Here is a 25,900-nt window from a genome sequence, read left to right on the forward strand (position 1 = left end):
CTCAAGACCCACCCTTAAATCATGAAAGTATATTGTTGACTTACTGATAGTAATGGTAATGCCGTTTCAGTATATGGTTACCTGTATGATGCTTCTGTGTTCATATATCATGCATGTGCTTTCTTCGGGGTTGGAGAGGGGAAATGGGGGAAGGGAGGGGGTGAGGGGTGGGGATTCAGGTACCTTGTGTTTGCTAACTGCTGTTTTGCCTGATGCAGAATTTATATGGTGCAGTACTGCACACTCCACAAACATTGTTGATAAGGATGAAACGGCTTTGTTATTTGTTGTAATTATCCAGCCATTTGAGAACTGACGTGCAAGCTTGATTTTGGTATCTTGCTTCAGTGTTGGTGTGGAAGATGGTGTGTGTTGTGTGTGTGTTCATTTGTTTATTTATGAGCATGGTCAGTCTTGACTGTTGATGTTTTTTGTATGGTCTTGCAGTTCTCTCATCACCGAAACATTGCCACATACTATGGGGCGTTCATTAAGAAAGGTCCCCCGGGTAAAGATGACCAGCTGTGGGTGAGTATCACAACACAGTACATTCTGTTTAGTTCAAAATATTTGGAGTCCCTGAGATCTTTTATTGTAAGTCGCTGCAGCATCTCAGATTACACTCTAATGCTGCACATTCTAATCAAAACTGCATTGCTGCATACATACAAAGGCAGCATACCTTCTGGGTCAAGGAGTGGTTGAGGGAAGGAACTCTTCTTCATAGCAGGTGATCAGGTCAGACTGATTTTTTAATCTTTGATGTGTTTTTGTTTGTTTTTGACATTTTAGAATGTCCCAAGGACCCACAGTGAATACACAGTGCATTCTTTCCATTTTCAAAGTGTCAGGGCCACATATTTATGCGTTTTCAAAAGCCTTGGCATTGTTGGTCACTAGTGATGTGGAGAATTATTTTCGGGATTATGGCTACTAACTAGTTATGAGCATCCATCTCTGCTGGGTAAAGTGTGAAATAATTAGCTAAAGGTTCTGCGGTCGATTGATTGTGCAAGAGCAGGGATGTATTTGTTTACCTATGGTAAACACCAGTTTATCGCATTATTTTCTTTATCTGATGTCACTATTGTGGTTTTGAGTGTGTAGCATTCCATGATCTGCTCCAAAAGATGCTCGTTTATTTTGTTATTGATTTTATCCACCGATAACTTAAGGCTTACTTGTTCATAAAGCAAAGGGGTCAAGGTAAAAGACAAAACTATCAGCTTAAGTATGAAAATCACGGAATAGGTTGCAATGTTCTCCTGCAGCATTTTTTGAGTATAGGTGGTTTATATATATTGGGCGTCCCCAAAAAAGTGAACCACTTTTTGACAAGTATTTTCTCAGTGATAGAGAAACCGAATTCATTGAAAATTTTCACACGATAACCTTAGGGTATTATCAACAAGTCTGTTCATTTTCGTCAAGCAACCCCACCTTCCACCCCCCTGCATGTCAGAATCTGCGTCTTCGGCATCAACTTCATGCAGTTCTATCTCATTCAGTCCACAATCTTTGCATCGTGAAGGATTTCTTCCAGTACTCATGTAAGTGTTGGGGTTTGTCTGTGTTCAGCCATGGCTTTGCAAACACAACTTGAGCTTCGTACAAACTTGCAAAACCTTTGTCATAAATATGATAATAGGTGAATATTTTAAGCTAATGGAACTCAGGAGATAAAGAGCTCTCAGGGGAGCTAATTTAATGGTTAGCAGACTGTTTTTTTCAGCAGTACGGGACTCAAAACATAGAATGTTGTAACATGACGTACGGCACACGTCAATACAGCATTGGCGAGCGACATTTCATGACGTACGCCGTACATCAACAGCGCAGTCATGAGGTTAAAGCGTTGGACTTCCAATTTGAGGGCCTCAGGTTCGAATCTCGGTGACGGCGTCTGGTGGGTAAAGGGTGGAGATTTTCCAATCTCCCAGGTCAACATATGTGCAGACCTGCTAGTGCCTGAACCTCCTTCGTGTGTATACGCAAGCAAAAAAGATCAGATACACACGTTAAAGATCCTGTAATCCATGCCAGCGTTCAGTGGGTTATGGAAACCAGAACATACCCAGCATGCACACCCCCGAAAGCGGAGTATGGCTGCCTACATGGCGGGGTAAAAACGGTCATACACGTAAAAGTCCACTTGTGTATATACAAGTGAATGTGGGAGTTGCAGCTCACGAACACAGAAGAAGAAGAAGAAGAAGAAGAATTTGACAATACTCACATAATTTGTGTCCGAACTTTTAGATATTTTGCAGACTTGTTGATGATACCCTAAGGTTACTGTGTGAAAATTATCAATGAATTAGATTTCTCTATCACTGAGAAAATACTTGTCAAAAAGCGGTTCACTTTTTGGGAACACCCAATATATATATATATATATATATATTAATTTCTCAGATAAGTGTCACAAATGTGATGTTTCACAATATTTTCACACTATTTTTTTTTATGAATAATGATAATGAGTGTTTATAATGCTCTCCACCTCTTTAGAACTGGACCCAGAGCACAGATAATTCACATCAGTATGGGGAGAAAATGGTTGTAAAAATTAACAACAAGAATTAATTGCTTCAAAATCATGGCACATTTTTAAGTTTGAGACAGTTAACTTTTCAGACTATGTGTACTGCTTTGCAACACCATACAATACAATCTCTATTGTTCCATCATCTTGGGTACAAATGCATGGACACAAGGAGCCTTACCACATTCTCTCAAGTATATGATTATATAATTATTATTGCAACAGGAAAGTATTAGATAAACAAGCATGAAGAAAATTAACCATAGCACAAAAGAAAAGAAAAAAAAAATCAAGCATCAAGCTGAATAAGTTTGTGTTTTTTGAAGTTGGTGAGGTTGGTGATAATGATGACATGGACAATGGTTATGGTGATGTGTTGACAGTTGGTCATGGAGTTTTGTGGGGCTGGTTCCATTACAGACCTGGTCAAAGGTGAGTGCTGCATCTGTGGTGGTGGTGTTGTCCGCAGTCTGTTTTGTTTTTTTGTCTGTGGGCTATTTGGATTTCTAGAAAATATTGCCAGGGACAACCCCTTTGTTGCCATGGGTTCTTTTACATGTGTTAAGTGCATGTGGAACAAGTGACTTCGGTTTATTGCTTCATCAGAAAGACTAACATCCAGACCACCCATGGTCTAATGGGGGTTAAATGAGAGTGGGGCTTGGGGTGAGGGGTTCAGTGTCTGTAAAAATCCTACTCTGATGTGTGGAGAACCTGTGGACCAATGTTTTCAAGTTGGGCTCATTTCACACTTCTCACAGCTGGATTACATGAAATTATTTTTTTGGGAGGTATTATTGTTAAATGATTATGATCCTGCAAGATAATTAATGTTTTTCCTTTTCTTTTTTTTTTCTTTTTTTTTTTTTTTACTGTTCTTACTGATCTTCATGCTGTTTTTTTTTTTAATGAATAAAAAAAAAATGTATTATTTAACTTCTTTTTTATTATTTTTTTTTTTTTTAGTATATGTGTTTTGGTTGTAAAAAAACAAAACCAAGAACAAGACAAATTAAGAATGAAATAACACACAAAATAAGAATTTGATGAACCTGTTTTGTGCCAAAACAAATTATCAGTTCATGCACAATAAACTGTCTTTTCTTACATCCTTTCTTGTCTTGACTTTTGTAACTCTCTTTTCATTGGCTGTGTCCTCAAACTGTCATTCAACCTCTTCAGTTCAGTGCATTCAGAACTTTGCTACGAGGCTCATTTATAAATTGCTTAGAAATCAACATTGCACTCCTCTACTTTATAAATTGCACTGGCTTCCAAATGAACAAAGAATGAAGTACAAGTGGTCCTGTCTCTGCTTCACTCTGCTTCAGAGTTATTACAATCTCTGCTCCTGAGTGTCTATCTGAACTTTTCCATAGATACATGCCCTCCAGGCTTTGATCCTCTACTGAAACCAGGCTCTCTTAGCTTTATAATTTTACATGCAAACAGCATGGCCAATGACCTCTTCTTTCTCAGCAGCTAAGCCCTGGAACTCTATCATACTCTGTTGGACACATTCAGTCCTTAGGATCTTTCAGGTCAGGTCTGAAAACGTATCTCTTTACCCAGTACTATGATTAGCGCCTGTCACTCCCTACCATTTAAGAACTTGCTTTTTCCTTCCAGACTGATTACTTGATTGTGTTGTATGTGCATGAGGACGGAGAGAGGGAGTGTGTGTGTGTGTGTGTGTGTGTGTGTGTGTGTGTGTGTGTGTGAATGATTGGCAATTATAATAATAATGATATTACTAAATAAACATGTCAGTTAATACCCATATTTGTTATGTTTGCAAAAGACCACAATCTTTTCTTTCTTTGGTTGACTGCTTCAGCAATAAACTTTGAAAGTGATCTGTTGAAATCAGCATTATCTGATGAAAGTATTCTGCTTTAATTATTTATGCTTATGTTGTATTTTACAAAGAGGGTACATTTCGTTCATAAAACATCATATTCCCTGTAATCAAACAAAAGATGCGTCTGTCTTCTCTATCTTTTAAGCATGAGGGGCACATACATTTTACAGAAACATTTGTATTAAACAATATTTTATTTGCGTATAAACCCAAGGTTCGTGTTCTGAATCTTGTCATCTTATCTTGGTACCACTTATTAAATAGTTACCACATTTAGGTATCTTTCTGGCTGGAAGTTATCTTTAAATGAGTAATACCATTTATATTTATCATTTTCTTCTGGATGTAAGTGCCAATTTTGATGAAAACAATATACAAACCAATGTTTGAATTCTAACAAAAACAAGTTTTCATTTCCAACACCCTGAGATAACCACACAACACCAAACCTGTTTTCCATTTACACATTCATGATATCAGATTCCAAATTCGAATTTCCTGTTTCTTGATGTCTAAAAAGCATTTCATAATCCTGTCTGCACATTTGTGTCATTGGAAGCTGAGTTGATTTTATCCAGATCTTCACACATTTAATATACCTTTAATATACAAAGGATAACTTCCTGATTCTCCATAACACATTTTGTTTGAAGAGTGCAGACGTACATTAAGAATACATTTAAGAATCTCTTAATTGCAAATGTACGTACATTTTCCATTTGTTCATTTTCTCTGAGCCCCCAAACTTCTGCTCCATATATCAAAATAGGCTCTATTTGAGTGTTGAACAATTTCTAGAAATTGTTTCACCAGTCCAATGTTGTTTCTGTTTGCAGTCTTTTATCCTCCCCTTCCAATGTACAGTTTGGTGTATCACAAGCCTCCATGCTTGGGCCCATTCTGTTTGTTCTCTATACACAACTGATTTCCACCATTGTCCATCATCATTTGTTGTCCTGCCATAGCTTTTCCGATTATAACCAGCTGAATCTGTAGGTACCTCCATCTCTCCTTCCCTTGAGCTCTCATTGACTCGACTCAGGCTTGCATCTCCGATCTCACGACATGGATGACTGAAAATAAGCTAAAATTAAGCTGAAATCATGATTATCACCCCATAAAGTCTTTTTCACTCTCTTTTCCTTTCTCAGTCTCCCTTAGTTGCACCAACATTCCTCTTTCCTCTTCTGTCCGTAATCTTGGTGTCATACTTAACTAGTCTTTTTCCTAACAGCGGCATGTTGCAAATATATGCAAATTGTGTTACTTTGAAATTTGCAAAATTGCATCCGTTCGTCATCTTCTGACTGAAGATGCAACCAAAATTCTCCTTTGTGTCTTTGTGCTGTCCCACCTGAACTATTGTAATTCCCTTCTTGTCGGTTCACCCAGCTACTTCATTGCTAGGCTTCAGAAAATCCAGAACCATGCTGCTCGTCTGGTCTTTCGTTTCTCTAAATTTGATCACGTCTCTCCTCTCCATGCTTTTTACTGGCTCCCAGCACAAGAAAGTATTTACAAAATCCAAAAGTCAAGTCCAGTGAGGCTACTGGTCCACAGTATCTTTCTGATCTCATTCAATCTTACATACCCTCACGCCAACTCTGTTCTTCTGATACCCGCCTGCTTAGGATCCTCCCTGTTTGAACCAAAAGGTATGGCCAACGCAGTTTTTCATACCAAGCTCCGATTCTTTGGATTCAACTTCCTCAGCCTCTCTGTCACTCATCTTCACTGCAATCTTTCAGATCCAGTCTGAAGACCCACCTTTCCCCCTCCTGAATAATTCTGAACAGCTGATCCCCTTCCAGTATGAACTAAAATGACTATTAATGAGTGAGTTTGAGAGTTTTAGAATCTGTAGGTTGTATTTTTGATTGCATACTAATTATGATTGTGTGCTATGACTAGTGTGTGTTGGTGTGCATGTGCTTGTTTGTGTTGTGTTGGGGGGAGGAGGGGAGAGGGGGGAGTGAGGTGTGGGGCAAATAATTTAATAATGTCTGGTATCTTGTGTTCAATTTTTTCCTTTTTTTTTTTTAATTTACGTGTAAATGCCTAGGGCTTATTTTCAAGATTAGGCGTTATAATGATAATAATGATAGTTTGATTGATACTGTGGTTGTTGTGCTGTAGATTGTCATAAAATAAAATGTTTATGACCAGCTTTGTTTTTCACAGCGACAAAAGGAAATTCCTTGAAGGAGGAATGGATAGCATATGTATGCAGAGAAATCCTGAGGGTGAGTGGAACAGGCAAATAAACAAACATCTTTAGTTTCTTATAATGGTTCATGAGTTGCTGATAACTTCTATATAGGTAGGTCCAGCCCTTATGTGTGGGTAGAAGACATCAGCTAAAGTGACCAAATTTCAGCAACATTTGAGATAATATTGCATGGCTTGTGATGCATATTTCTCAATAGAATCTATTTCAGTGAATAAACAAACCATTGATCTCAACTTCTGTTGCATTTTTGACTCACTTGTGTAAACAAAGTGAGTCTATGTTTTAACCCGGTGTTCGGTTGTCTGTGTGTCTGTGTGTCCGTGGTAATCTTTAACATTGACATTTTCTCTGCAACTACTTTGTCAGTTGACACCAAATTTGGCATAAAAATAGGAAAAATCCAGTTCTTTCCAGTCATCTTGTTTAAAACAATATTGCGCTTCTGGGATTGGCACCAAAAAATTAAGAATGAAGCCTAATTATATGCAAACTGCATTTACTGTTATATTTATATTTTTTGTATTCTCTAAACTTGGCACTTTGATCCGATATTCTGACCCAACAGCTAGAGCAGTCATTATTATCATTTTTTGTTCAAACAGGAACTTCTTTTGCTAAGCATGGAATTTTTATTTATTTTGCAAACGTTTTGGTTCAGATAGTAAAAAGGGGAAATTACTCTGTAATGCTAGTGGAGTTAATTTGCTTTAAACTGATCTTTCTCATCTTAAACATTACATTTTGAAACAAGAGAGGCAAGGCCTTCAAGACTCACTTGTGATGCACTTTTTTTTTTTTTTAAATCCAAGCTTTTTATGTATTGAGTATAATTTCAAAATGTAATGTTAAAGATGAGAAAGATCAGTTTAAAGCAAACTAAGTTCCCCAGCAGAGTAATTTCCCTTGTTCTGCTATCTACACCAAAACGTTTGCAATAAATAAAACTTCCATGCTTAGCAAAAGAAGTTCCTGTTTGAACAGAAAATGATATCAGATCAAAGTGCCAAGTTTAGAGAATACAAAAAATATAAATATAACAGTAAATGCATTATACTCAATACATAAAAACTTGGATTTTTTTAAAAGTGTATCACAAGTGAGTCTTGTTTCTTTTTAATTTATCAAGGTAGAATGCTCCATAAAATGTTTACTTTCATTTCCAAATGTGTAACTAACGATGATTCAGTCAATTCTGCGATTCATGGTGCAATACTATTAATATTTTTTATTAGCATTTTTTTGTGTGATTATTTTTTATCTGAAGATATATATATAAATATATATATATATATATATATGTATATATGTATGTATATGTAACATTTTTTTGGTTCAAAATTTATCTTCTTTTTTATTTTATTTTATTGACCTGAATATATATATATATATATATATATATATATATATATATATAGAATGTGTGTGTGTGACATTTTTTGGGGTTCAAAATTGATCTTCTTTTTTATTTTATTTTATTCATTTGGGGACTCGGAGTTCCTAAACTGATGCTGGGATGAAAGGGCAGAGGACACCCTTCAAGTGCAGTCATTAGCAGATGCCTAGTTTTCCACCTTTGTCTGTTGCTACAACTAAGTCTTCTCAAAAGTGACGCACGGGTGACTTGGAATGATATCCAGCCATTGTTTTCTGCCTTGTGTCTCAGGAACGAAACTCCAGTTTGTACAGTAAGGTTTGCTTAGCCTGCACGCGTGAGGGAAGCAGCTGTTGCACAGAATTGACATCAGCAGGAGTTGAGAGAACAAAAGGAAGACATTCTTACTAGGATCAGTGAGGCAGGAGGTCCCATCAAAACACATTATGATGTCATTCAGCGACTCGTCTTCCAGAAAAACACAGAAGATGAAGTCAGTTAGAAGTGAATTTTTTTTTTTTTTTTTAAATAATCCTTGGCTCCTCTTCACCAAAACTGAAGACAAAAAAAGTGCCTCCATGATCTTGTGAAAAATTTCCTGTAATTCAAGTTTGGTGAAGAAACTGCTGCATGGTATCATCATGAAATGAAAATGCATGCATTATGCTGAGAAAAAGGAGAAGGCAACAGAAATAAGTGGAAGTGACTATGAACTGTCTGTGCAAAGAGAAAGAAGACAACAGGCAGAAATACGTGGAAGTGATTATGAACTGTCTGTGCAAAGAGAAAGAAGACAACAGATAGAAATAAGTGGAAGTGACTATGAACTGTCTGTGCAAAGAAAAAGGAGAAGGCAACAGGCAGAAATAAGTGGAAGTGACTATGAACTGTCTGTGCAAAGAAAAAGGAGAAGACAACAGGCAGAAATAAGTGGAAGTGACTATGAACTGTCTGTGCAAAGAAAAAGGAGAAGACAACAGGCAGAAATAAGTGGAAGTGACTATGAACTGTCTGTGCAAAGAAAAAGGAGAAGACAACAGGCAGAAATAAGTGGAAGTGACTATGAACTGTCTGTGCAAAGAAAAAGGAGAAGACAACAGGCAGAAATAAGTGGAAGTGACTATGAACTGTCTGTGCAAAGAAAAAGGAGAAGACAACAGGCAGAAATAAGTGGAAGTGACTATGAACTGTCTGTGCAAAGAAAAAGGAGAAGACAACAGGCAGAAATAAGTGGAAGTGACTATGAACTGTCTGTGCAAAGAAAAAGGAGAAGACAACAGGCAGAAATAAGTGGAAGTGACTATGAACTGTCTGTGGAAAGAGAAAGAAGACAACAGGCAGAAATAAGTGGAAGTGACTATGAACTGTCTGTGGAAAGAGAAAGAAGACAACAGACAGAAATAAGTGGAAGTGACTATGAACTGTCTGTGCAAAGAAAAAGAAGACAACAGGCAGAAATAAGTGGAAGTGACTATGAACTGTCAGTGCAAAGAAAAAGGAGAAGACAACAGGCAGAAATAAGTGGAAGTGACTATGAACTGTCTGTGGAAAGAGAAAGAAGACAACAGGCAGAAATAAGTGGAAGTGATTATGAAATGTCTGTGCAAAGAAAAAGGAGAAGACAACAGACAGACAACAGGCAGAAATAAGTGGAAGTGACTATGAACTGTCAGTGCAAAGAAAATGAAGACAACAGGCAGAAATAAGTGGAAGTGACTATGAACTGTCAGTGCAAAGAAAATGAAGACAACAGGCAGAAATAAGTGGAAGTGACTATGAACTGTCTGTGCAAAGAAAATGAAGACAACAGGCAGAAATAAGTGGAAGTGACTATGAACTGTCAGTGCAAAGAAAAAGGAGAAGACAACAGGCAGAAATAAGTGGAAGTGACTATGAACTGTCAGTGCAAAGAAAAAGGAGAAGACAACAGGCAGAAATAAGTGGAAGTGACTATGAACTGTCAGTGCAAAGAAAATGAAGACAACAGGCAGAAATAAGTGGAAGTGACTATGAACTGTCAGTGCAAAGAAAATGAAGACAACAGACAGAAACAACAAGTGAGAATGAAGATAAACGGTCAGAAGAGTCTGAGAGTGATGAACTGGATGAAGAAGAATCAGTGGAGAACGAACAGGAAATACAAAAATCGGACTTTAATTTCCAGTTCACCAAGCAAGGGGAGACAGTTGCTGTTTTTTGTGACAATTTCTTCATTGGACAGGCACTGTGCATAAACAGCCCAAGCTTCGCAGACGTGACTTTCTTAACGTCTGCCAATGGAAGTACAAACATTTTCAGGTGGCTTTCAGGTGTAGAAATTGACAAGGCAGAGTCAACGTTTGTGTTTGATGCAGGCTTTGAAATAATGCCAAAGAATCGTTGTTGACAGCATTCAGTGGCCCTGCTTGCTTGCTTGCAAGGTGGACCACCTTCATGAATTTTTTTTGTTAACCTCTTCAGTGCCAGGTATTATTTTGAATTTGTGCTTCCTATTTGCCAGGTTTTTTTTGGTTACTGAGGATAATAATTAACAAAAAATTCTAGCAACAGATTTCTCTGTGCGAAATACGGGCTGCTCTCCCCAGGCAGAGTGTGTCGCTGTACTACAGCGCCACGCATTTAAAATTTTTTTTTCCTACATGCAGTTTTATTTCTTTTTCCTATCGAAGTGGATTTTTTTTTACAGAATTTTGCCAGGAACAACTTTCTTGTTGCCGTGGGTTCTTTTATGTGTGCTGAGTGCATGCTGCACATGGGACCTTGGTTTATCATCTCATCCGAATGACTAGCGTCCAGACCACCACTCAAGGTCTAGTGGAGGGGGAGAAAATATCGGTGGCTGAGCCGTGATTCGAACCAGTGCGCTCAGATTCTCTCACTTCCTAGGCGGACGCGTTACCTCTAGGCCATCACTCCACTACTGCAATAAAGTACACATAATCCATACTTGTCTGAAAGGAAAATTAAAAGACTATCGAATTCTGACAGATCATTTAAAACAATGCTTTTATAAATACACATCTTTCAATTGCAACTTCTGCCTGTGTCATGCCCACTCACTTCATGCTCACTTTCAGACAGCATACAATTTCTCTTAATGAGATAATTAAGTTCTTATCTTATCAAAGAGGTTAACATTGACCCAATTGGCCCACATTGCAGGGGAGAGGGGGGAGTGAGCACTGTCTGCAGACGATAGCTGTTTCTAAAACCATGCTGTACACGTAATTCACGACATGCACATAACTGTTCACCACCCTCATCATGGTCTCCCCTCCTCCCGGACCTGAATGAATGGGTGGTTTGTAATTGAGGTCAACTGTAGGTCAACCACAGAGCTATATTCAACTCCTGCTCCACTTAATCTTCTTTGCTGATGACATCTAGCTCTTCAACTACTCCCACCCTCCTTTCTCTCTGCAAATCGTCATTCTAACTTTCAGTCACGTCAGTTGAACCATTCGAGAAGATTTTGCTACGCATAGCTCTCAGTTGTTTTCAGTGACTTTTAAAGCTTCTGCAGCTTCTTTGATGGCAAAATATCATGTTTTTTAAAAGTTGGAATACACTACTGTTTCCAGCCACGAAGGTAAGGTTGTGGTTTATCGTCTGCCATTTTCAAAGCATCGTGAGGGGGGTACTGACAATAACATTGAGATATTATCATACAGAGTGTCATTGGCTGTTGCTCCTTGTGGATAATTGAAGTAGACATATCAAGCTTTCTGACTGGTGGCTATTCAAAATTGGGACATATCAACTTTAAAAAAGAACTGTGAAAAATCCTAAAATGACACTGATGTATATATACGTCATGGGGCAAATAGCGATGCATTTCTTATGATGTATATATACGTCATGGGGCACTGAAGATGTTAATCTGTGAATTGTCACGGATGTACTTAAGATCCTGACATAAGCAACAGGTATGGTTCTTTCCAACTTAAAGTCATGTTGAGTGACTTGTATCCAAAATATAACAGAGCGTACAAGGGACGCCAACAACACATGCACAGTACGACACAATACACTTGAACACCTAAAAAAAACACACAAACAGATTATCTAAGTAATCATGGAACATTAATGATTAGTGACTGCAAAAGAAGTATCCATCCTATGAAAACATACAAAGGAGAATTATGCATGAATGTATTTATCTGTATTTTGTGTGTGTGTGTGTGTATATATATATACATCGCAAGATGGGACTACCACATTTGCTACACCAAACCATGGAACAGCAATGGGACCACCACATTTTTGACTCACTTGTGTAAACAAAGTGAGTCTATGTTTTAACCCGGTGTTTGGTTGTCTGTGTGTGTGTCTGTGTGTCCGTGGCAAACTTTAACATTGACATTTGCTCTGCAAATACTTTGTCAGTTGACACCAAATTTGGCATAAAAATAGGAAACATTCAGTTCTTTCCAGTCATCTTGTTTAAAACAATATTGCACCTCTGGGATGGGCACAAAAAAATAAAAAAAGAAGCCAAAATATATGCAAACTGTATTTACTGTTATATTTATATTTTTTGTATTCTCTAAACTTGAAACTTTGACCTCTTATTCTGACACAACAACAAGAGGAGTCATTATTATCATTTTTTGTTCAAACAGGAACTTCTTTTGCTAAGCATGGAATTTTTATTTATTTTGCAAACGTTTTGGTGCAGATAGTAAAAAAGGGAAATTAATCTGTAATTAATGCTAGGGGACTTAATTTATCACAAGTGAGTCTTGAAGGCCTTGCCTCTCTTGTTGTGATAATGTGGACGTATTCATGGGGCCACTTGATGCTAAGCTGGTTGACACTTGTCCTGTACCACATCTCTTATCCCTCATCCCATCAGAGGAGCAGGATGACTTCAGGCATTTGGACTGGAGCAGGTATAGGGATGATGGAATCACTATCCTGTTAGATCCTGCTAATGTGGGAGTCTTTGAAAATCACATACAGTCTCTCAACCCACCAAACATTCAGTGGACGGTATCATGTGGAAAAATGGCATATCTTACATTGACATTGGCTTGTCTATGCTTTAGGGAAAGATAGTGACTGATGTGTACAGCAAGAGTTCTCATGCTTACCTTCCCCCCACTAGTTGCCATCCTCCTCCAGTGTTCAAGGGCCTCATTACAGGAGTGGGGACAAGACTACACATGATATACAGTGAAGATGACCTGCTTGAGTGTAGAATTGATGAGTATGCCCGCAGCTTTGCCTTGGCAGGTTGGAATTTTGTCAAAGCAAAATCTGATTGAGTGAAAGGTGCCAGAAAAGACAGGAGAGAACTGCTGACTGCCACCAGAAAAAAGAAACCAAAGAAACTGGCTTGGGTCACTACATTTGATCCACGATTCCCTTCTAAATCAGAAATCATCAGACATAACACCCATTTACTCTATGCTGACCCCCAAACAAAGAATTTTTCCCCAAAATCCTGATAATTGCAGCAGACAGATGCCGCAGAAACCTGGGCAGTATGTACAAACCCACTGTCCCCAGGCGGTTTGTGGTTCATGGCCCTGACAACATCCGAGGCTTCTTCAAATGTCAGGCACCTCGCTGTGACACCTGCCGTCATGGCCACTTCACAGACCATGTCATTTCTCCTTGGGATGGAAGGTGCTGGCAGATCAACCAACACCTCTCCTGCACCACGCCAAACTTGGTCTATCTATTGACCTGTAGACTTCACCCAGAGGCACAATATGTGGGATGATCCTACGATCTTAAGAAAAGATGGGCAAACCACAAAAGCGACTGCAAACCGAGGAAAGGCACCAAGTGTTTGGTTGCTGCCCATGTTTCTTCCACCCCTCACCCTTCTGACGCCAACCTCAGCTTTTTACAGCTGACAGCGTTGGAGCAGGTCAACAAAGTAGAGGAGCTGAAAAGAAGAGAACTGTTCTGGACGTGTAACCTTGGGACAGTTTTTGTTGGACTGAACTTGAGAAGCGACATCCATGGGTTTTCATTGTGAACTCTGATTCGTGGAGTTGCCAGTCCGGTTTGTCGTGATGGTGGTTACACACGATCACTGAGATTCAGAGAGAGAGAAAGAGTGAAAAAGAGTGATGTGTACATAGACAATTGAAGGAATATTTAGAACATGATAACTTTACGTAGTAGAAGACGTCATGTAAGGTCAGAAAGATGACGTAAGAAATAGCATTGTGTCACCTGTTATAAGTGTAGTCTGTGACCAAGCTGCCGGGTGGCAGCAAAAATTCAGATTTTTATTTTTTTTGTTTAACAAAATAGGTGTTGATTTTCAACTTTGTTTTATTTATTATATAATATATATATATATATATATATATATATATATATATATATATATATATATATATATATATATGATTCATCCTCCATCTCTTCCCCACCCCTCCCTGCCCCCCCTTTTTTTTAAAGTAAGAAAGCTGTTAAATAACACATTTATAATAATCTGACAACTAATCTTTTTGACTTTTAACATGAAAATGGTGCAGCAGGTATAGAAAATGTATGTACCAAATTTAATGTCTGTAGACCAATTAGTTACTGTTTTATGCTCTTTGAAAAATGGCAAATCTTGCCATTCTGCAAAATATGCATTTAAAAGAAATCAAAACACAATATCTCAGAAACCAATAAAGATACAACCTTGAAATTTTGATTGATTTTATATCCTTATATGTATGTTTCTGTAAAGTATTTTTGTTTGGTTTTATATCATCATATGTATGTTTCTGTAAAGTTTTATTCATATTGGATTCATTAACCCCTAGGCTGCCTGCATGACAAGATAACTCGTCATGGCAAGCATGTATGCTTCGCTGCCACAATGACGAGATAACTCGTCATCGAAATATTCTGACTTTTCCCTGCTTTGCATTCAGTTCGTTGACAAAAATGCTGGTAGCTTTAGCTTGGGGAATCTTTCTGGATTCTATTCATAGCTAGAAACACCATCTGCGTCATAAGGCAGTCCTTTATTTGAACGTTTTGGTTGGGTTACTGGCCGCAGTCTTTGCCTGGCTCCTCTCCTCGCTCGCTCAACAAAATGTCGGACTGACTCTGTGCTCAAGACATGCGCTCGTGGCGAACTAAATCAACCAAGATTACTTTCTTTAGCTGATGCTCAGAAAGAATTGGAGCATAAAATCGAAGGAGAAGACAGTGGTGAACATTTATAGGACGATTTGATAGAAAATAAAGGGAGCAATCAAGAGAGTGGCCAAGATACAACTATCAGTGAGTGATGCAGGCTGTTCAGCTCTAGCAGACGACAGGTCACCGAATTTTTAGCAGGGCACCGTATGAGCTATTTTCTTGGCACTCATCCAACGCGGTCTGATGAAGTGAGGGTGTGAGAGGGGTGAAGAGGAGGGGGGTGGAGACTGAGGGGGCGTGGCCTCACATCCATATTATCACTTGCAGAAGTCACAGTGCATCTATTTCTTTTTCATTTTTTTTATATTGTGGTTGTTCTAGTATGATTTTGTGTGTGCAGATATCCATTTGTCCAGAAAATGATATTTTTGTGCAAATTACCAGACTAATGTTTGTAATGAACAAGTTGAAAATGTGACAAAAAACAAAACACTGATTTCAAAACAACAGCATGTCACTTAAAATGCGTAAAATGGGAAAACATCATGTGTTTTGTATTCTTTATTCATTTCCCTTTCAGAAAATATATACTTTAACCCCTAGGCTGCCTGCATGACGAGATAACTCGTCATGGCAAGCATGTATGCTTCGCTGCCTGCATGACGAGATAACTCGTCATCGAAATATTCTGACTTTTCCCTGGTTTGCATTCACTTCCTTGGCAAAAATAGTGGTAGCTTTAGCCTGGGGAATCTCTCTAGATTCTATTCATAGCTAGAAACCCCATCTACGTCATGAAGCAGTCCTTTATTTGAACGTTTTGGTTGGGTCACTGTCCAAGTGTTTGCCTGACTTCTCTCCTCGCTCGCTCAACAAAATGTCGGACTGACGCCGTGCTCAATACATGCGATCGTGACGAACTAAATCAACCATGATTTCTTTCTTTAGCTGATGCTCAGAAAGAATTCAAGCGTAAATTCGAAGGAGAAGATAGAGATGAACATTTATAGGACGATCTGATAGAAAATAAATGAATAATGAAGAGAGTGGCCACGATGCGACTGTCAGTGAGTGATGCCGACTGTACAGATCTTAGCAGACGACAGATGACCGAATTAGCAGCAGAGCGATAGTCTTGGCACGCAGCCAACGTGGTCTGATGAGAACTGAATCAAGTGACCGTGTGAGATGGGTGAGGAGGAGGGGAGTGGAGACTGAGGGGGCGTGGCCTCACATCCATCTTATCACTTGAAGTCACAATGTATTGTGTATCTATCTCTTAAAAAAAAAAAATATATTGTGGTTGTTCTGGTATGATTTTGTGTTTGCAGATATCCATTTGTCCAGAAAATATGATGTTTTTGTGCAAATTACCTGACTAATGTTTGTAATGAACAAGTTGAAAATGTGACAAAAAACAAAACACTGATTTCAAAACAACAGCATGTCACTAAAAATATATAAAATGGGAAAACAGCATGTGTTTTGTATTCTTTATTCATTTACCTTTCAGAAAATATATACTTTTATGGGTCTTTCTCCAATAACAAAGAGCACAGAATTTTTTGAAAATTTATACCCGTTTTTTGTGAAAAAAAACCCTGGCAAATAGATTTGACTTAAATCTTATTTTCCTGGCAGCGAAAGGGTTAATGGGTCTTTCTCCAATAACAAAGAGCACAGAATTTTTGGAAAATTTATACCCGTTTTTTGTGAAAAAACCCTGGCAAATAGATTTCACTTAAATCTTATTTTCCTGGCAGCGAAAGGGTTAAAAAAAAAAAAAGAAAGAAAAAAGGTCCTATCTATTTTATGTAATTTAATTTTCATGAAGTTAAATTTGATCTTGCAGTGGTTGTTAAGATATTGTGTTTTCAATCTTGTTTGCACAGATATTGATAACACATGCTCCAAGGTTACAAATGTAAAATGACATAAGCATAACAGTGGATTTCCTTAAATGTGTGAAATGATATGTTGTGATGGAATGATATGATCCAGTAGCAGTGCACGTAGCTGTTGCTGAAATACATGCTGCAGAGATTCAGGCAAAAGGCATTCTCTTTGACAAATTTTCAGGATGAACAGTAGCTTTGTGTTCTACTGAACAGTGGTCAGTGTTGTGAAATTGTGTAACTCTCTTATCCTCAATATGTTCATGGGTTTTGACACAAAGTAAGAATGAAGGAAGCAACATGTTTGAAATCCCAAACCATGTGTTAATTATGGTAATAGTATAGTAATGATGATAATAATTGTGTGTGGTGATTGGTGGTCAGTGTGTGTTGTGTGTGTGTGGTGATTGGTGGTCAATGTGTGTTGTGTGTGTAGTGATTGGTAGTCGGTGTGTGTTGTGTGTGTGGTGATTGGTGGTCAGTGTGTGTGTGTTGTGTGTGTGTGTGGTGATTGATGGTTAATGCGTGTTGTGTGTGTGTGGTGATTAGTGGTCAATGTGTGTTGTGTGTGTAGTGATTGGTAGTCAGTGTGTGTGGTGATTGGTGGTTAATGTGTGTTGTGTGTGTGTGGTGATTAGTGGTCAGTGTGTGTTGTGTGTGTGGTGATTAGTGGTCAGTGTGTGTTGTGTGTGTGGTGATTAGTGGTCAGTGTGTGTTGTGTGTGTGGTGATAGGTGGTCAGTGTGTGTGTTCTGTGTGTGGTGATTGGTGGTCAGTGTGTGTTGTGTGTGTGGTGATTAGTGGTCAGTGTGTGTTGTGTGTGTGGTGATTGGTGGTCAGTGTGTGTGTTGTGTGTGTGGTGATTGGTGGTCAGTGTGTGTTGTGTGTGTGGTGATTAGTGGTCAGTGTGTGTTGTGTGTGTGGTGATTGGTGGTCAGTGTGTGTGTTCTGTGTGTGGTGATTGGTGGTCAGTGTGTGTTGTGTGTGTGGTGATTGGTGGTCAGTGTGTGTTGTGTGTGTGGTGATTGGTGGTCAGTGTGTGTTGTGTGTGTGGTGATTAGTGGTCAGTGTGTGTTGTGTGTGTGGTGATTGGTGGTCAGTGTGTGTTGTGTGTGTGGTGATTAGTGGTCAGTGTGTGTTGTGTGTGTGGTGATTGGTGGTCAGTGTGTGTGTTGTGTGTGTGGTGATTGGTGGTCAGTGTGTGTTGTGTGTGTGGTGATTAGTGGTCAGTGTGTTGTGTGTGTGGTGATTGGTGGTCAGTGTGTGTGTTGTGTGTGTGGTGATTGGTGGTCAGTGTGTGTTGTGTGTGTGGTGATTAGTGGTCAGTGTGTGTTGTTTGTGTGGTGATTGGTGGTCAGTGTGTGTTGTGTGTGTGGTGATTAGTGGTCAGTGTGTGTGTTGTGTGTGTGGTGATAGGTGGTCAGTGTGTGTTGTGTGTGCGCGTGGTGATTAGTGGTAAATGTGTGTTGTGTGTGTGGTGATTGGTGGTCAGTGTGTGTTGTGTGTGTGGTGATTAGTGGTCAGTGTGTGTGATGTGTGTGTGTGTGGTGATAGGTGGTCAGTGTGTGTTGTGTGTGTGTGTGGTGATAGGTGGTCAGTGTGTGTGTTGTGTGTGTGGTGATAGGTGGTCAGTGTGTGTTGTGTGTGTGTGGTGATTAGTGGTCAGTGTGTGTTGTGTGTGTGGTGATTGGTGGTCAGTGTCTGTTGTGTGTGTGTGGTGATAGGTGGTCAGTGTGTGTGTTCTGTGTGTGGTGATTGGTGGTCAGTGTGTGTTGTGTGTGTGGTGATTAGTGGTCAGTGTGTGTTGTGTGTGTGGTGATTGGTGGTCAGTGTGTGTGTTGTGTGTGTGGTGATTGGTGGTCAGTGTGTGTTGTGTGTGTGGTGATTAGTGGTCAGTGTGTGTTGTGTGTGTGGTGATTGGTGGTCAGTGTGTGTGTTGTGTGTGTGGTGATTGGTGGTCAGTGTGTGTGTTGTGTGTGTGGTGATTGGTGGTCAGTGTGTGTGTTGTGTGTGTGGTGATTGGTGGTCAGTGTGTGTTGTGTGTGTGGTGATTAGTGGTCAGTGTGTGTTGTGTGTGTGGTGATTGGTGGTCAGTGTGTGTGTTGTGTGTGTGGTGATAGGTGGTCAGTGTGTGTTGTGTGTGCGCGTGGTGATTAGTGGTAAATGTGTGTTGTGTGTGTGGTGATTGGTGGTCAGTGTGTGTTGTGTGTGTGGTGATTAGTGGTCAGTGTGTGTGATGTGTGTGTGTGTGGTGATAGGTGGTCAGTGTGTGTTGTGTGTGTGTGTGGTGATAGGTGGTCAGTGTGTGTTGTGTGTGTGTGTGGTGATAGGTGGTTAGTGTGTGTTGTGTGTGTGTGTGGTGATTAGTGGTCAGTGTGTGTGTGTGGTGATTGGTGGTCAGTGTCTGTTGTGTGTGTGTGGTGATAGGTGGTCAGTGTGTGATGTGTGTGTGTGTGGTGATTGGTGGTCAGTGTGTGATGTGTGTGTGTGGTGATTGGTGGTCAGTGTCTGTTGTGTGTGTATTGTGTGTATTGTGGTTGGTGGTCAGTGTGTATTGTATGCATGGTGGTCAGTGGTCAGTGTGTTTGTATGTGTGGTGATTGTTGGTCAGTGTGTGTGGTGGTTGGTGGTCAGTTTGTGTGTTGTGTGTGAGTCGTGGTTGATGGTCAGTGTGTGTTGTGTATGTATTGTGGTCGGTGATCAGTGTTTGCGTTGTGTGTGTATGGTGATTGATGGTCAGTTTGTGTTGTGTGTGTGGTGTTCGGTGGTTGGTGGTCAGTGTGTGTTGTATGCAATATATATGCACAGATGGATGGTGTGTTGTGTGCATGGTGGTTGGTGGTTGAAGTGATTCTGTGTTGGTGGTTGGCAGGGTCTGGCCCATCTTCACAACAGTCGAGTCATCCACAGAGACATCAAGGGGCAGAATGTGCTGCTGACAGACAATGCTGAGGTCAAGCTGGGTCAGTATTTATGGATGTATAAGTCTTGTATTTGTTCTCTGTGTAGCCAGCAACAAGTGTCAGACTTATTGCCTTGTTTTTTGAGAGGGGAAGGGTTGCAGGGGAGAGGAGGGGGAAGGGGTGCATGGGAGAGGGGAAGGGGATGAGTGCAAGGGATAGGGGAGAGTGAAGGGGTGCAGTGGATAGGGGAGGGGTGCAGTGGATAGGGGAGGGGGAGGGGTGCAGTGGATAGGGGAGAGTGAAGGGGTGCAAGGGATAGGGGAGAGTGAAGGGGTGCAGTGGATAGGGGAGGGGTGCAGTGGATAGGGGAGAGTGAAGGGGTGCAAGGGATAGGGGAGAGTGAAGGGGTGCAGTGGATAGGGGAGGGGTGCAGTGGATAGGGGAGAGTGAAGGGGTGCAAGGGATAGGGGAGAGTGAAGGGGTGCAGTGGATAGGGGAGGGGTGCAGTGGATAGGGGAGGGGGAGGGGTGCAGTGGATAGGGGAGAGTGAAGGGGTGCAAGGGATAGGGGAGAGTGAAGGGGTGCAGTGGATAGGGGAGGGGTGCAGTGGATAGGGGAGGGGGAGGGGTGCAGTGGATAGGGGAGAGTGAAGGGGTGCAGTGGATAGGGGAGGGGGGAGGGGCGCAGTGGATAGGGGAGGGGGAGGGGTGCAGTGGATAGGGGAGGGGGAGGGGTGCAGTGGATAGGGGAGAGTGAAGGGGTGCAGTGGATAGGGGAGGGGGGAGGGGCGCAGTGGATAGGGGAGGGGGAGGGGTGCAGTGGATAGGGGAGGGGGAGGGGTGCAGTGGATAGGGGAGGGGGAGGGGTGCAGTGGATAGGGGAGGGGGAGGGGCGCAGTGGATAGGGGAGGGGGAGGGGTGCAGTGGATAGGGGAGAGTGAAGGGGTGCAGTGGATAGGGGAGAGTGAAGGGGTGCAGTGGATAGGGGAGGGGTGCAGTGGATAGGGAAGGGTGAAGGGGTGCAGGGGAGGGGGAGGGGTGCAGTGGATAGGGGAGGGGGGAGGGGTGCAGTGGATAGGGAAGGGTGCAGGGGAGGGGGAGGGGTGCAGTGGATAGGGGAGAGTGAAGGGGTGCAGTGGATAGGGAAGGGGGGAGGGGTGCAGTGGATAGGGAAGGGTGAAGGGGTGCAGGGGAGGGGTACAGTAGATGGGCAAGAGTGAAGGGGTGCAGTGGATAGGGGAGGGGGGGGGGTGCAGTGGATAGGGGAGGGGGGAGGGTAAAGAGGTGCAGTGGATAGGGGAGGGGGGAGGGTAAAGAGGTGCAGTGGATAGGGGAGGAGGGATGGAGAAGGGGTGCAGTAGATAGGGGAGGGGGGAGGGAGAAGGGGTGCAGTGGATAGGGGAGGGTGAAGGGGTGCAGTGGATAGGGGAGGGGGGAGGGAGAAGGGGTGCAGTGGATAGGGGTAGGGGGAGGGAGAAGGGGTGCAGTGGATAGGGGAGGGGGGAGGGTGAAGGGGTGCAGTGGATAGGGGAGGAGGGAGGGAGAATGGGTGCAGTGGATAGGGGAGGGGGGAGGGAGAATGGGTGCAGTGGATAGGGGAGGGGGGAGGGTGAAGGGGTGCAGTGGATAGGGGAGGGGGGAGGGTGAAGGGGTGCAGTGGATAGGGGAGGGGGTGCAGTAGATAGGGGAGGGGGGAGGGTGAAGGGGTGCAGTGGATAGGGGAGGGGGGAGGGTGAAGGGGTGCAGTGGATAGGGGAGGGGGTGCAGTAGATAGGGGAGGGGGGAGGGTAAAGGGGTGCAGTGGATAGGGGAGTCTGAAGGGGGGAGGGGTGCAGTGGATGGGGGAGGGTAAAGGGGTACAGTAGGTAGGGGGGTGAAGGGAGGAGTGGAGGGGGAAGGGAGAAGAGAGGGTGCAGGGAGGGAGGGGGGTGGGGGTGGGGAGGAGTTGTTGGAGAGAGAGCAGGGGAAGTGAATTGGGAGAGAGCACTGGGGGTTTATATTGTTAAAGAGGGCTCTCTTCTGTGTTGTAAAAAAAAAAAAAAAAAAAAAAATCCAAGAAATACTGGTAATTCAATTAATGGCAGTGCAGTTTCAGATCACTGTATCGTACTTGTCATCATCACGACTAACATCAAAAAGTACACTTTGTCAGCTTAATTACAGCAGTAGAGGATTGGGTAAAAGGGACTAACATGTATGAAGAATAGTTACTAAGACTGGTCTGTTGAGTTGACGCTGTTGAGACGTTGAGGGGCTGTCTTTCTAACACAGATTGGAATGTGTTTGTGGATGCAGCAGAAGATGTGTGTGAACTGACAGACAATGTGACATAATACATTAAATTTTGTGAGGACTGTGTTGTTCCAAGTAGATAAATTAAAATTTTCACAAGTTACAAGCCATAGATTACCAGAAAGATTAAAACAACACTTAACATGAAGAAAAGAGCTTTTTTTATTATTTAAAAAAAAAAACTAATTCAAGGATGAACTGAAAGAAGTACAGAAAAAGATTAAACAGAATTAAAGAGTGGTAAAGCAGAGTACAAACACAAAATAGAAGCTAAATTAATTGGTAATGATATGAAAGGGGTTTGGGAAGAGTTGGATTTGATGAGTGGTTACAAAGCTAGAAAGGGAGAAATGGAGTCAGTAACGATGTGCTTAGCTGAGGAAGCAGACAAATTGAATGCATTTTACACAGTTTGACTGTCATGATTTCAGTGACAACAGAAAAGACCTGACTGACTTCCTGACCACGATCCCTTCTGATCAACAGGGGGAGAGAGTAGTTGTCTCTGAGGACTACGTTCTCAAACAATTAAAAAAAGTTAAAAAGGAACAAAGCAGCTGGTCCAAATGGTATCAAAACGATCACCCTCAGTCACTGTGCGGAACAACTTTATAAAATTTGAACTATGATTTTTAATTTTCCCCAGGAAAACACCAGTAAAGTGCATGAATGACCTCCACCCTGTGGCTCTGACATCTGCCATAATGAAAATATTTGAGAGAGTTGTTTTGATTCACTTGCAGGGGATTCATGAAGGATATTTTTAGACCCGCTACAATTTGCACACAGGAGAAACAAATGTTGTTGATTCTTTGTTGTTTGTATTGAAGAAGGTGTATGAGCATTTAGACAAGCCTGATACATATCCGTTTGATATTTTTTTACTTCTCAAGTGCTTTTAATACTATTCAGCCCCACCTTTTAAGCTAAGAAGCTTTTACAGATGAAAGTTGATTTTCTGACTGTTTCATAAATTTTAGACGACCTCACCAACAGACCCTAGTTTGTTAAAATCAAAGACTCAGTCTCCAGTATTTTATGCACTAATACTGGTGCAGCCCAGGGTACAGTGCTGTCACGTTTTCTTTTTACTCTGTATACAGCTGACTGTAGAAGCAGCACAGAATCCTGTCCACTTGTCAAGTTTGCTAATGATTCAGCTCTGACAGGACTTTTTACTAATGACAATGAAACAGAGCACAGACAGGAAATCAACAATTTTAGCATTGGTGTGATGCTGACTTCTAGAGTTAAATGTCAGTAAAACAAAACAACTTGTTATTGATTTCAGGAAGAAGAAACCCAGAGCTAATGAAATTGCCATCAAGGGAGAGGTTGTTGATACTTGGTGTAATTGGTTGTTGAACAGGTTAATACAAGTGCCTTAGTGTAATTCTCAACAACAAATTATCATGGAATGAAAATTGAAATGCACTAGTGAAAAAGGTAAACAGTCGGTTGTACTGTGTCGGGAAATTAAGATCTTTTAATGTATATAACCAGATGCTACAAATGTTTAATTGTGTTTTGTTGACTCACTTGTGTAAACAAAGTGAGTCTGTGTTTTAACTCACTGAGTACGGCCAGTCCTCTCTTCTCCTCTACACAGACCCCTCGGATGTCCAGTGGGTGTCTGAATGACCCAACCTTTAGCTTCCGTCGTCAGAATTGTGGTATTCTTTGTCAACATTCACGTCTTCAGTATAAGAGCTTTCCGCTTGCAATATTTTGATGATGGTAATTGGGGTGAAACGCTGTTGACGTCATCTCTTTCGCCGTTCGTATGGAGAGAGTTAACCCGGTGTTTGGTTGTCTCTGTGTGTGTGTGTGTCTGTGTGTCCGTGGTAAACTTTAACATTGCCATTTTCTCTGTAAATACTTTGTCATTTGACACCAAATAAGGCATAAAAATAGGAAAAATTCAGTTCTTTCCAGTCATCTCGTTAAAAACAATTTTGGTGTCATATACTGTACCATGTCAAACTGATGCAAACTAGGCCTATTGGTTTGCTCTGCTTGGCCAAATTTCGCGCGGCTAACAGTGAAAAGATGGGCCCACCGCTCTCAGCCAATCAAACGCCTCTAAAAACTATAAGCGCTTAATCATTCCTTTGGCCAAGGCTCTCCACGCCATCTTGTCAGGTTTACGCTCTGTCTCGTCTTACGCTTTTTTCGGCTGTTCAGCGTATCCTTTTGGCCTTATTTTGTTGCATGCGGCTTGTGTTTATTGTATTCTTACATTCTGTGTACTCGATTCGACTCGGCACCCTCGATTCGTTCGATTTTTTCTGCCTCTAAGTCGATCCTGTCTTTCCTTTCTCTGTTGGGGGTCGGATTTTCGCTGGGTGCCTAAGCGCGGGTTCCATGCCTCGTGTGCCATACCACGAAGGCAGGGAATCATGATGCTGGGATTGAGACTCGGTAAGAGACTCTCCCAGGCCCGGAGCTCATGATTCCTCCCGATACGGACCGCGGCGATGCGTCGTTAGACGCTGATCGCGGAGGCGACGTTCGTACCAGTAAAACGGTCATGAAGGGGACCGGGGGGGAAAGAGGTACGAGCGTCGCCTCCCGAGGTGTCCCAGCGCGAGGCAGGGAGAAGGGGGAATGGCAAGTCATCTCCGTGCTGTGGGGACTCGCAGCTAGGCGCGGACTCCCGAGGGGAGGCCGCGCCCGGCCATTACCCGGGTCCCCACTCGGAGACGGCCCTCACGTGCCCCATTGTTGTTCCCCCTCCTCCCTTCTCTGTCGACCCCCCTCCCCCACCTCCTTTTGGGGGGGGAGAAAAATTTGGTTCCGGGGGGGGATCTCTACTTTGCCCACCCCGGGCCAAGCCACCCCAGTCTCCCCACGGGAGGGGATTCGGGGCGCGTGGCAACCTGCTCTGCAGGTCTTCCCGCTATCCGGCCGGTCTCCCCTGCTGGGGGAGGCCCGTGCGTGTCAGGCGGTTCCGGGCAGTCAGCCCGCTCGTCTTCGGGCGGGACTGACACCCAAGTCGGACCTGACCTCCCTCCGACTTGGCCAGGTTGTTCCCTTCATGGAGGTCAATGCACCAGTGACCCTTGGGGTTTGGGTCACAGTATGGCTGGTGCCCACGGGTAGTTACCCCCATTCTACCCGTACTGGGGCGCATCTAGGATGCACACTGGGTTGCCGGGAGCACCAAGGGCCAGCCCCTTGTCCGCTCCCCACCGGACCCAACCCAGCACATCTCACAGGGTGACACACACAGCCCCGACAAGTGGGATCGACTTCTTGTCGGTCAGGTCGAGTTCCTCGACCAATATTGCCACTCTGTCCACAAATCGGGCCTCTGTCAACCCACAGGTGACCACCACGGTCACAACGGCCTCCTTGTCAGGACCGACGGCTGCTCAGGGGCCCTACTCGGCCCGGTGGAGCCGGCAGTCCCCACCTGCCCAGCCCTCGGTCCTACAGTGAGATGAGTGGGTGTTTGTCCCCACACAGCACTCGTGGGTCACTCTTGCATCCAGGGACGCCCTCTCTGAAAAGGTGTGGCACCCACCATCCCAAGCATGGTTGGACCTACGGTCCACACGCTCCCCACCCGCTCCAGGTGTCAAGGACATAACAGTGGCGGCCATGGTCCCGGCTCGGGATCGTCCCAGCTCATCCCGATGGGCTGACCACAGCTCACAGGACGCCCCAGTGGGTACATCCACTTGGGATGGCACCCAGCAGG

General features: G+C 42.4%; 1 protein-coding gene across 4 annotated transcripts in view; it reads left to right on the forward strand.

Annotated features, from left to right (window-relative positions):
* The window catches only part of LOC143275197 (mitogen-activated protein kinase kinase kinase kinase 4-like), a 331,965-nt gene that overhangs the window by 42,660 nt on the left and 263,405 nt on the right, over window positions 1-25,900 (forward strand). For all 4 annotated transcript variants that reach the window (XM_076579163.1, XM_076579166.1, XM_076579165.1 and 1 more), the window contains exons 5-8: window positions 448-528; window positions 2,929-2,977; window positions 6,588-6,649; window positions 19,876-19,966. In XM_076579163.1, coding sequence (XP_076435278.1) covers window positions 448-528; window positions 2,929-2,977; window positions 6,588-6,649; window positions 19,876-19,966 — 283 coding nt within the window. The remainder of the gene's footprint in view (window positions 1-447; window positions 529-2,928; window positions 2,978-6,587; window positions 6,650-19,875; window positions 19,967-25,900) is intronic.

The sequence above is a fragment of the Babylonia areolata genome, chromosome 30 (genome assembly GCF_041734735.1).
Source record: "Babylonia areolata isolate BAREFJ2019XMU chromosome 30, ASM4173473v1, whole genome shotgun sequence".
NCBI classification, from domain to species: domain Eukaryota; kingdom Metazoa; phylum Mollusca; class Gastropoda; order Neogastropoda; family Buccinidae; genus Babylonia; species Babylonia areolata.